This window comes from Hirundo rustica, chromosome 6 (assembly GCF_015227805.2).
Source record: "Hirundo rustica isolate bHirRus1 chromosome 6, bHirRus1.pri.v3, whole genome shotgun sequence".
NCBI classification, from domain to species: domain Eukaryota; kingdom Metazoa; phylum Chordata; class Aves; order Passeriformes; family Hirundinidae; genus Hirundo; species Hirundo rustica.
The window spans coordinates 46,299,168-46,312,140 of NC_053455.1; the positions used below are offsets into that span (position 1 = coordinate 46,299,168).

Here is a 12,973-nt window from a genome sequence, read left to right on the forward strand (position 1 = left end):
GTGATGCTTCTAATCCCTGGGTCTCAGACTGGGAATTACATTGCAGTTCAGTGCAGCATGGAGGGCAGAGGGCATGAGGAACAAGCTTTTTGAATGTTCTGGAATAGAAAACATTCAGCTATTTTGTAAAGGCTCCTGTGGCTGTCTTGGTGGGTCTTGGTTCTTTAAACATTTCCTTAACCGCATGCTTGAGTGTTAAAAGGCCACTGGGTGGAGACTTGCAGGTGTGCTTTGCTTCTTGGGAAAAAGTGTGCTTTAAGGACAAGTCCTGTCTAGAGCTAAGGAACAGCCTAGTAAATTTATTTGGGGACTGAGTACATATCCTGGTGTGGGAAATGGAACAGAGCTGAACTTAGGTGGAGCAGTCTTTGGTAATGTGTGCTGACATAATGAAATCCAGTTTGAGCCAGGTAGTTTAATATTCAAAGGATTCCTTTATGCGTTTCAATTTTGGTCAATCAAACTAAGGAAGAGCTGTGCATTATCTCTTCAAAAATAAGAATATAATGTGCTGCTGGGGAGCAGAGTATCTCTGAATCAAGGGCAATGCAGTGAGATACTCCTGCTGAACAAGTGACCTGAAATATTCATCCCTGATCTAAATGGCTACAGCTCCAGTCGTGGCATTTTGCATGAACTGTGTCCTGGTTTTCTGCTGTTTCGTGCCACTGGTGAATTTCCAGTTTTTGCAAACAAGAATGACTTTGGAGTCAGAAGATGCTGAATTCAAACATCCGGGCAACAATGTCTTAAGCATTAAGCATTGTGCATCATAAAAAATGTAGTGGATGATGGAGGAGCTGGCAAGCAGGTCTTGCCTTTACAGCATCCTCAGTGAGACCCACATCCTGTAATACGAGTGATGGTTGTGGGTGTTGGTACCGCTCAAAGCAGTGTAGCAGCACGGGGAGCACGAAGGGTGATGAAATAAGCTGCCTCTTACTGGTGCTACTGAGTTGCTTCAGAACAAAGAACTGAAGAGCTCAACGTATTGCAAGGTCATGGCTCTGCTGCTCTTGGGCATCCGCCTTCATTAGGCTTAATTGGGCTGTTTGAGCAGCCTCCCCATGCCTGCAGCTCTGAGGCTGATCTTGAGGTGGACATCCGCCAAGCTGAAGAGGCAGAAGTGCACTTCTGCTTTTCATTCCGTTCCTCAGCCAGTTTAGTGCTATTCCTGACTGTATTTCAGCGCTTTGTCCAGTTTGGTTTTAGCTTAGGTCTTTGCGACATCTCCTTCAATGCCGTTCTGTTCAGTAGACCTTCAGAGCTTTATTCCCTCTTTAGGGAAGTTGTTCCTAAATGGTTCCATTTTCTTTTCCATGGGCCATGGTGATTGCTTTTCTTTATATCCCCTCCCTTAGCCTACATGATTTTCTGTGGGTTACCTTCTCTAAGTATTCTTCCCCCTCCTTTCCCTTGGTTATTCTTTAATCATTCTGGACAATGTTAACAATCATGCTCTGTAAGTGAATAGAGGGGGGGTATTTCCAGTGTATATGGTCAGGACATGACACTTGTAAGAGGGTACTTGTGAAAGGTTGAATGGAGTGATGTGGGATGCCTGGAATATGCAAAGACTCCTAAATGAGGCGATCTGCATCCCTGTGTCTTGGCGTTTGCTTTCTCTCAGTGGAGACGCACAGCTTGGTGCAGCTGAGGTACTCTGTAGTGAGGTAGGGTTTGGTTCCTTAGCTCTGAGCAAAGCAGACTGGTTTGCAGCTGGGGTTAGGAATGCTGCCTTAAAACCCAGCTGCCTTTATTGCCCGTTTGGGGAGGAATTCAGTGGCATTAAGAGACAGCCTTAGTAATTAGTATAAGGAATTGCTTTGGCTTTTGTGTTTCTCCCCAGTGTTTAATTTCTGAGGTTTAGCTTTGCCCCAGAATTAGCTCTATCTTTTTCCTTCCCTGGTTCATGAGTTGCCTTGTATTCATCCACTTTATGCAGGTATTTAGTGGATCTGCTCCTGCATATGTCTGGCTTACTACTCTGTGAACACAGTTTCTTTCCAAGCCTGTAATTGATTTGGATAATAAAGCGCAATTATAAACTCAATAAAAATTGGTTATTTTAAAAGGAGAGCAGGAAAGAAAGAAACCTAAGTGATGCTGTGCTGTGTGACTAGATAATAATGCAAAATCCTCTTTGCCTTATACTCTAAATGCTCTCTTGCTTCCAGGAGAGGCTTGACCTTAAACAGTAACTAAGAAGAATGAGGTGTCCTGCCAGGGGGATGCTCTGGCAAGGTTTGTTTATGGTGTGTGTCAGGGATGAGAGACACTGTACTGGGATGGGAAGAATGGGGGAATGGCTTCAGCCATTCTGGGCAGTTCTCTAAGGTACCTAAATAGGACAGGAATTCTTTCGATCCCCTCGAGCTGATCCTTGGGGAATTTATCCTTTATTCAGTGTCTGCTTTTCCACTAGAGAGTAAAACACCTGGTATCTGAGGTCATGTCTTGGATTTAGGGAATCTGTGACTTTTTGAGTGTTGCATCTTACTGATGACTTCTCTGTAATTTTTTTTTTCTTTCTCCTTTGTTTTTCCTAATGAAAATATCACAGGGAGAGATAATTTCTTATTAGATGTGACTGCTGGTTTGCTCCACTGCCGTATTGACATGGTTTCAGATCTGGGGTTGCCTGGATACAATTACTGAGTTTCTTTGTTTCTCTTTGTTTTCCCAGTTGGGAGGCTGTGGAATCCTTGGTGTGGGCATCTGGCTGGCTGTTACCCAAGGGAACTTTGCCACCCTCTCCTCTTCTTTCCCGTCCCTGTCAGCTGCCAACCTACTGATCGTCACAGGGACGTTTATCATGATCATTGGCTTCGTGGGCTGCATAGGTGCCATCAAAGAAAACAAGTGCCTCCTGCTGAGTGTGAGTATTGAGCTGCTGCAGTGTTTGGTGTCTCGTGATGCTGGTGCTATTGCAATGCATGCTGCAGTGACCTGTATCTCAACAGAGGTTACCCACTGGACACAGATGAGACCCGAGTCGTGTGCAAAACAGGCTTTGATCATCGCTCCAAGGAGCTGCCAGGTCATTCCTGACCACGCTGTCTGTGGAGGATGAGACCCACAGAAAGGGAATTGGTGGTGGTGTAGAAGGGAAGAGGAAGAGTTTTGTGAAGACATCTTTAGTAGTGTAACTTTAAATTCTTTTTCACTCCACTTTGATAGCAATCCACTCCAAATGTTTGCCCTGGTGGGACTGATTATCTGAAGTCCTGGGCAGAAACATCAATGCAGGCAGGAAACAGTTTGATTCTGAAGTGGTTGATTCTGGTTTAACTTAATTTTTAAGACCTTCAGGTTTGACAGTGCTGGTTTTTCTGACCATTAACTCTCCAAAAGCTGAGATGTCAGCAAGCAAAGATGCTAGCACAAGGAGACTGCTGTGAAATCAAAGATTAATAAGGTGCCAGCTGTCCATGATTTCACAGAAGCTTGAGCCACATCCCTGGTGTATTTTATCAAAATGCAGTTTGATGCTACTCAAAGGTGAAATTTAGGAGCAGTGAATTCTGTAGAATTAGAAGGTGTTAGTGTGTATTTTGCATCCTGTTCAGCTGAGGACCAGGAAGTGAGTTGATCTTGCTGCTCAGGTCTAGGACTTCACCATGGGGTTTGGCAAACCTCAGAGTGAAGAGGAGCTGTGGTTCAGCTGGTCATCTGGTGATGCCTCTGTAAAAGGCTGTTCCTTACTGTGCTTCAGACATTAATTTTTTTCTCTGGGAACTACAGAATGAGTTAAGGCACACAAGCCCCCAAATCACTTAAGTGACTGAGATTCCAAGCCTCAACAGAGGACCCTTTCCAGTGCCTTGCCTTAATCGCTTGTTTCCGCTGATTGTTAGGCAGTCAGAACTAGTCAGTCTAGGCTAGTAAAAGCTAGGTATGTGGCTTGAAACTAAAATGCACAATATAAATGGAAATTTAGGCAGTTATGTGGGTGAAAATCTAAACTGGGAAGGCTGAAGTCAGAATCTGAAGCTGCAAGTCCTTGACATTTTTAACAGTCCTATAAATACACACTTTGTGGAGGAAGTGTGTGCCCAGACAGATGTAATGGATTACAGCTTCAGTGCCAATACAGCAGGAGCCCACAGGGTGCAAAGTCTAATGGTACAGTTTATATGTGCAAAATGAATCACCTACTTTGTGCTTTCCTGAAGGTCTAGCCCCGGTGTGATAGCAGTGAGCAGTGTCTGCTTGTGTGTCAGGATCAGGTCAGGATCTGGCAGTCAGTCCTCAGTACTGGAAGAGTTTGACTTTTGTCTCTTGTGGTTCTTTGTCCCTCATCTGTCCTTTTGGCAAGGGCAGAGACTCCCTTGATCCGCCAGCATTGCCCAGGTAGGGTGAATGCGCTCAGCCACCGCCAGCTGGGCACCCGTGGGAGATGGAAATGCCTGCAGGTGCTGCTCTTCCTGACATACTGCACAGCACTCAGAATCCAGTGTCCCTCAGTGCATGATGTAAGGACTGTACTTGATGGATCAGGTTAAGTAATGCAAAGGAATCCAAATTCATTTAGGAGCCCTCTGCACAGGAGAAAGGGGAAGCTTGATCTGATTTGGTACCAGCATTTCACTCTGCCTGACCTTACCTTTCTGTACTGTAGCTATTCAGTGTGGCTTCTATTTTACTCAATTTTCTTCAAAATTGAGTTATGTTAGAGCTGATTATAGCTACTTTAATTCTGAGTAAGCCTGCCTTGAAGGGTTGAAATACAGTTTCATTACTCCACGTTGAATTCAGTTTTCATTTGGTCTAGAGTAACTTTCCACATTGCATTGCGTTGGTACTTTCTCGCTGTCAGTAAACATCAGAGATATTTTTGTGCTCCTGTGGGTGAGCAGCAGTCCTCACTGACCTCCCCCTTTCCTTGGCTGCACACAGTGTGGCAGAACACCTGGGATGTTAAGTATGACCATAGACAGCACTAAAGATGATGTGAATTCTCTGCCTGTGCTGTATTCCTGTTGCAAACCATTCTGAAATCACATCCTTATGATCTCCTTGAAGACACCTTTGGCATTTTAAGCCCACAAACTATACCGTCATGCCTGGTTTAACCAAGAGCAATTTGGACCTCATAGTGCACCTCATCCTCATGCAGGGTTTTTGGGACTCTGATCTGCAAGGACTGGAAAGACAAATTTCCTATACAACAGGAGCACTTCTTGCTCTGCTTCCTAAAAGCAGAATAAAGAGGAAAACCTGTGGCAGTTGCTAGCTGAGGGGATGTGCTGCTGTCATTGGGGTGGGCAGTTTGGAGGAAGACATTGGAGATACTACAGGAGGCATGGAGGGAGCACTGTGGGCATTCTAAAATGAACTGGGGGGAAGCAGGACTAGCTCAGCCCACCTGCACTGGAGGAGCAGAAGTTTGTGTGACGGTAGACACGGGATATTTGTGGAAGGCCTTGCCTTAGGAATAGGGCTACTGTTTGATGATGTGACAAGGGATGAGATTTCCCACAGAGTTAGTTAGAGTGAATGAAAAATGAGCAGTATCAGAGAGACATTTCAGCCTATTTACATTTCATACACTAAGATGCAGAGCAGATGAGACTCTGATCATGTATCTTTTTGTTCTGCACGTATGACATTTGTATTGGGTTGTCAGAGCACACCTGTAAGCTCTTTGGTATTAGGCTGCTGTGGTGTTAGGTGTGAATGTTAGTAATTACTTACCTCTGGCATTTGCCGATAACTTTGGAAAGAAGGGAGAACAGAGCAAGTGTTTTGAGAAGTAGAGGATAGATGGGGAAAGGAGATTGAAAGCAGAAGTAAAGTTCAGTTTGTAAATGAGATCTTAGCACAGCTGTGTGCAGTAGTCAGGAGAATTCACATTAAGTCTCTGAACTGAGAGTTTAGATAGTCTAAAGCTTCACAGATTTACTGACTTGAAAGGCATTACCTGGTGTCCACTGCAGATATTCTTTACTCAGTAGCAATGTATAGTTAGGAAAATGTAAAGTCGGTGCTTCCTTAATCACTTAAGAAACAGGACCATTCCTATTTCTCTGCATTCAGAGGAATAGAATAATACGAAAAGCTAAGAGTGTAAAGGAAAAAATAAAGGAAACCTCAATCATTCTATGCATTCTGCAAAAATACATAGATGGGGTGAATTTTACAGCTGTCATTCTAAGATGTCAGTGAACAAAGAATGGTTATTTGCACTGATTCTTATTTGCTCCAGCTACAATGTGAAAGAAGACAAACTTTTCCATTATTGTATTTCCCTAGGGAAATCAGAGCAACAGGCATTCTTGAGATAAGTATGCAGTCTGGTATATATAATCTTACATCTGAATATAGATGCAAATTGATGAATGAAGTGGTCAAACAGTGCTTCAGTAAGACTTGTTTAACGCTTCTGCGAGTATTGTTGCTCAAGACTGTGTGACAGGCCCCTCTGCTACGAGCTCAGCTGTAGTTAGAAAACAGCAGCTTTGTTCTGATGGGTTGGGTCAGTGTCCTGAGCCAGTGACAGAGATGATAAGCCAGGAGTCTGACTTGAGAAGGTTAATTTATGGACTTCCATTGATGTTTTTTCATAGGTATTTGGTCCTGCATTGCTGGATCATGTGGCTGTACTGGGTTATCTTGATACAATATTAGGAAAAAAACATCTTTGCTGTTTTTCCCTTTGGAATTGCAATACAGTTCTGATGTGCATCAGAGCTGGCAGCCATAGCCATCATCTTAGTGAATTTTAACCAAAAGTTTGGCTTGTATGCTCTTAACCCCACTGCACTGCGTGTGCTTTCCTGCTGAGGGCAGGTCCCTGCAGGAGCTGAGGAACCACTTTGCTTTGCCACTCAAACACAATCACTTGTAGGGGCTTGATCCTAGTGCTGACTTCAGGCAGGTGCTGTATGTACACCTGAACAGACCATTCCTCTATGCTGAAGAGATTTATGCCTGATTAAGTACTTCAGTGCTCAAATGTAGACCCAGCTGATCCTTAGGGGTCTATGTAAACATTATCTTTTATGCTAATTGCTTAAGATCTATGTTTGAGGAGCTAAATTACCTGAATTCCCTGCCTTTTGCACATGCTTAGCAGATATCTGTACTTGTATGCTTGCCCTGAAAAAGGTCATTCATTATTCCATGAAAAGTCCAGGTTGAAAGTCCCAGCTCCAGACGTTCAATCACGCTGGGTTATGTAATTTATTACCTGTATTACAGTATCCCCTGCAGGCAGCCCATGAGGATGCTCATTCTGTATAAAACTCCGGGTAAACAGAGGTGCCGGACCAGTAGAGCTTACTGTCTAATTAGATAAGACAAATGGAAAATATTATTATCCTTGTTAGACAGGGTGCTGCAGCAAAGTAAAACTAAGTACCTTGTGTAAGTTGCACTGGGAAGTTGTGAGAGATCCATGAAGCAAACCCACATTGTCTATATCTCAACTCAGTGCCTTCATCATCTTTCTGTGCTTACAGCAGAACACATCTAGCCATCCTGTGTGCTTCAATGACCTTTAAAAAGCATTTAGTGCATGTTTCCTCAATATAATGACAATTTTGATTTCTTTTATCATATGTATTGTGTCCAAATGAAAAATAAATGTCCCAAAGCAAAATTATTTCTCAATTTTTTGTTTTGTTGGAAGTGATAATTGCCTTCAATTAAATGTGAAACGGAACATTTAGAGAAGCTGCTGGAAAGGATCTGTGGACATGGTCTCATGCGTAAGTTTTTGCAAATAGGGACTTACTTTTGCTCCAGGATGTGCTGGCTTGAAGGCAAAACCAGCGAGAGACTCCAAGTCAGAAAAAACAATAGGAGAGAAAAAAAAAAGGTAAAATAAAATAAAACACATGCAATAGAACAAAAGATCACTGACAGAGTCAGAATACAACCTGAAACCGTGGTGGTGGCAGTCCAGATGAAGTGGTCTTGTTGAAGCAGTGTTCCTGCAGAAAGGTCTGGTAGCTCTTGTCCTCTGGGAATCCAGTGGGTAAGGCTGCCTGTGCTGTCCCAAATCCCAGATTATATCCAAGTGGGAATGCTTGGCTCCTCCCCCTGGGTGGAGCATCTCACAATGGGCTGATATCATTTTATCAGTCTTGCAATGGGTCCTTGATTGCCCATTAAACAGAGATAGCTCCTGGAGGGAGTTATCTATGAGCCATGCAGCAGGGCACTGATGGGCCATTAACAGAAGATAGTCTGGAGGCAGGGGGCAAGGGAAACAGTGCCCAACCGAGTTTCAACAGCTCATGTAGATGGTGATGGAATACATACTTTCGGCACATCTTACATTGTAACCTAGGGAAACAAGAGATGGTAGGAATAGTCATAAAAAACAGTATGGAGCCCTATGTGAAGGAAAGATTTTAATCTCTTATTTGGTTCTTACAGCACACGTGTATAGATACCACATTTCTAGACACTTGAAACTTAAATAAGAACCTGTGTCCTAGAAGGAAATAAGATTCATAGGCAGTTCTTTCACCCTCAGATTTTGTGGCATTTTTTTTTTCCCTCCGATGATTTGGTACCAAGAACACATCCTTCTGCTCTAGTTGGGATCCAGCATGGCTAATAATCCAGTCAAAAGAGGTAGAGGATGAAGGGATCCTTCTCCACACATCACCTACACAAGAATAAGTTAGAAAGGGGAAAGGGGTGAAAAAGACAAAATGCTGACTCTTCTCTGCTTATCCAAAGCCAGCTGCCTTCTTATAAAGCGCCAAGGTTGGGTATGTTCCATCACATCAAAGATCAACAAAATGCTGTTAATTAACAAAATTAACAAAGTGGCTTAGATAGATACACCCACTTCCCCATATTCTGATATATCCTGATTTGTGGATTACCCTGATTTTTATTGTAGAAAAGATGAAACAATGGTTAATGAGAAGGGGAAGAAAGTAATCATTAACAGGCAGATCTGTGCATTCAGTTTAATTTAAATGATAACTTTGTGTTAATAAGCAAGTAGTTCATCACAGCTGCTGGAATGAATAAAATCAGAATTAAAACTTGATATTAGGTCAGGACCAGCTGTGGCATGCACTGATGCTATATACATATATGTGTGACTATCCAGACATCCAAAGATTCTCATTTATGGAATAGTCCAAGGGGAAAATGAGTGCCCATGGTGTTTTGTACTGTGTTGTTGAGAGTTTTCTGAACTCCAGCCAGCTCATCTGTAAGTGAAACAGCCATAAAGAAAATAAGAAAAACGTTAATGAGTAGGAGGAAGAGGAAACTAAAAAACCCTACTGTTTTCGATAGTATCACTGGATCCAGAGAGCTGACAGCAGAAACCTCATTGGTGACAGGGATTTTATTTCAAAACAACTAAATGAGAAAGAAACAGCCTGTAAATGACTTCATCTCAGTAATTTAATGCTACAGATCAAGCAGTAGATTCTCATTCCAGTTTAGTACATGAGCTGGTGCTTTAGCACTCAAACTAACAAAATCAGGGAAATGCTGGCTGTAGCCACAGCAGCAAGCAAGTAATGCAGAGACCAGACAGGTGCCATACATACAGCCTGAGAGCATTATACATGATGTATATCACTTCTCTGTGTAGTGCTGTGTTGCATGTGACATTCCAACTTGCTGCCTGCTTGGACTGTAAGGACTGAGCACCAATCTGCCCTAGTTTGGTTGTCTCTATTATGAAGAATCTGCTCCTCCTTGTCCTTCAGTTTTTAGCTTCTTCCACTTGGTTGGTACTGAAACTCATGAGGGGATGGAACTGTCTGAGTCCTCCCCTTCCTCCCTTCTTTCCTTCAGCTCTGGGAGCACTTAATCAAAGGATCTGGAAACTGAGGAGAGAAATAATAAAGTTTCCTTCCCTCCTGGTTTTAGATTTGACCCTAAGGGTCAGTGTATAGGAAGGGGTTACCTCATAGGGTCTATTTAATTTTCTCATACAGACTGATGCAATACCACTAATGCTTGAGGTGCTTTTAGTTACAGAATCACACAGTGTTGAGTTGGAAGAGACCCATAAGAATCATTGAGTCCTACTGCCTGCTCCTTGTAGGACTGCCTAACCAAAATAAACCGTACAACAAGAGTGTCATCTGGACGCTCCTTGAACTCTGACTGGCTTGGAGCCCCACTTCCCTGGGGAGCCTGTTAGGTCAGGGAAGAACACGTAGTGCCAAGACACTGCTCTGTGGCCACTGTAGAGTGTGGCAGCACCACATGCAGGAGCTGGGGGAGCTGTACCCATTTAGATCAGCTGAAGGTTTAATCTGTTTTTCTAAGTGGCTATCAGTGTTTGAGTTCCTAACTTCTTGTTGGTTAAAGTCTATTAGTAATATCAGCTTCTCTGAAAGTCTGTGCAGGCCCAGGTCACCTACAAAGTGTTCCTTCTCCCATCTGTTGTCTCAGCATTCTACCAGCTCTCATGTGCCAGAGGTTCTTCAAAAGAAGCCTGTCTCTGAGCCGTTTCCAGAGCCAGACCTAGGAGCACCTGCAAGAGCTGAAAGACAACAGAATTACTCCCATTTTGAAAGTAAATGACAGAGGTAACCTGTGTGTTCCTTGCCAGCCCAGACATTCATGTCATTTTTGAGTGTAATGTTTGCTATTTTTTTTCCCCCTGATAATAAGATTATCTCCTCAGATGGAAAGCAATAGGCTTAGTAAAGCAGCATGTGTGCTTTCATTCCCAGTCATTCTTTTGTTATTTTTAACCACCTTAGTAATGCAACCTAAATTGAAGAGCAATGTTGACTTCTTTCTCTATAAGGAATAGAATTACCTGAACCTCAGAAAAATCTAACTCTCGAGGTAAAGAAATGGAGGCTACTTTGTGTAAATTACCGATGCCACACAAGGTACAGCCAGAGTTGATTTGATGTTATAGATATTTCAGACCCTCAGTATTACCAGCTAAAAGGCAGATCTGGGTAGGCCACACTGCCTGCTTCTTCATTTTTTTAAGCTACTACAAGACATACATGCATCTGATGCAGCTGCTTCTGTGTAGCACATTTGAGAACCCCAAACTGGGGATAAAACCAGCAGGAGAATTTAAGGACAGACAAAATACTCGACCTTGTCCTTTATTTTCTCCTTTTCCATCTTCTTCTCACCCATCTCCTTCCCTTACACATACATCACAGTTTCTAGGCACTGTTTTGACACTCCTAGAAATAAGAACATTGCATGGCATTACCACAGACGGAGTGGGTTGGATTAAAGCCAAGCCAGAGCCTTTTAGTTGTATTGACTGTATCCCTTCCCTGAGTTAGACGGACTCAAGCAGCTGCTTTGTCATGAGTGGAGTGGCGCAGGGACTTGAAAGAGCTCCTCTGGTGTTTTGTTTTCTTCTTAAGCCACCCATACTTCAGAGGATGAGTTTTTCTCCTGACTGGTTTAAAATCACACCAGATCATGTCACAGCTTTGCATTATGTTTGCAGAAGAAATGAAGCAACCGTGATGAAAGTCAAAGGCCAGCGAGACCTTTATTAGTGCTAGGAATCTGATCTGCTAAAGGGCCTACACCCACCCTCTGCTGAGATGGGAGAGTGATACCTGGTTAATATTTGATGACACTTCATTGATTTTAAATCGGTTTTTGTAGAATATGAAAAAAACCCCTAGAGATGCCATAAAATATCACTTAAAATCCTTTGATGCATCGTATGAGAATATTGGGTCTCTCAACTCTTGCTCACTAACGCAGTAAGACAGAGTGATTCCAACTGAAAGCACTAATGAGACTAAAATGAAACACTGTTAATGTGTGAAGGCTGCATATGTTGTATATTTTCCCAGAAATAATTACTGCAGATTTCTTTGAGCTTTATTGATCAGCAGGAGTTTTTGCACATTCATAAAATATATAGTCCAAACATAAACAGAGCTGTACTATATATCCAGCAGGCATAAGGCATGAAAGACTTTGTCACAATCAGAATGAATTAGCCATTAAGGCTTTCAGAGAATAATAGCTGATGAACCAAATTTAGATACATGACGTTTCCATAATGGAGTTTCTGTTCATAAGTTTGCTCATATACATTACTGCCTTTTTACAGTTTATGACCAAACTTATCATTTTTATGCTGAAAAAAAAAAAAAAAAAAGTGAGACTAAAGAGATTTACTTCCAAGGAAGTACTTAAAGAGCTAGATATGTGCAACATGGGAGAGAGAAGGCTCAGGTGGGACATAAATCTACAAATATTCAAGGAGTATAAATGCTGTGGGCAGAAAGGAAGCATTCGTGGTATTGCAAAGGGTGGCAAAGGAGGAGCAAGTGCACGGAACTAATGAAAGGAGCATTCAGACTGGGTGTCTGCCAAGCCTTTGGATCTGGGATGTGCAGTCAGAATCCACTGTGCTGGAAATTGGTAGAAACAAACTGTCCTTTCCCTTTTGCTCTGAGGTTAATGTAGTAGATTAATACACTGGGATTTTGTTGAGTGTAATTCCAGTTATTGTTGCAGTCTGGCCACTGTACTGTCATTTCTTGTTCACTGCTCTGTCTTTTCCTGTACAAGTCTTCCAGGCTGCAGAGGAAGTCACTTTGAAGGACAATTCCCATTGCACTTTCTCTTCTGTTCTCCTCTCCTTGCTCAGTACCTTCAAAAAGAAAAGAAAATCAAAGGAAATTAAAAAAAAAAAAAAAAAAAAAAAGAAGGTGTGTGTGTGTGTGTATATATATATATATATATATATATCTCTTTCATAATCTTCCTACTCCCTATTAATATACCAGATCAAGATGCCTTCAGGGAATTATGTTAAATCAAACTTCTTGTGAGAACTAGTGATACATTGAACGCTTTTGCTTTCAAAAGTGGAAGAAAGTTTCGTTGGGGTTTTTTTGAGTGCTGCAAAATCTGTACCATAAGAGTTTTACTCTGTAAAGTCAAGTACTAATATGTTATTAAAAAGCTATTCTGGGAAGTCTCAAAATGCTTGAAGATGAACTTCATATTGCTCTGCTTACAAAGCCAGATCCAACAA

The 12,973-nt window shown here is 42.2% G+C and overlaps 1 protein-coding gene across 10 annotated transcripts in view; it reads left to right on the forward strand.

Annotated features, from left to right (window-relative positions):
• TSPAN4 (tetraspanin 4) overlaps positions 1-12,973 on the forward strand; it is a 416,847-nt gene that overhangs the window by 348,762 nt on the left and 55,112 nt on the right. For 9 of the 10 annotated variants that reach the window (XR_009207921.1, XM_040066857.2, XM_040066856.2 and 6 more), the window contains one exon: positions 2,687-2,878. The exons of the other annotated variant lie outside the window; for it this stretch is intronic. Coding sequence is in view for 8 of the 9 variants with exons in the window: in XM_040066848.2 (XP_039922782.1) it covers positions 2,687-2,878 (192 nt within the window). In the remaining variant the exon portion in view is untranslated. The remainder of the gene's footprint in view (positions 1-2,686; positions 2,879-12,973) is intronic. 10 annotated transcript variants of the gene reach the window in all.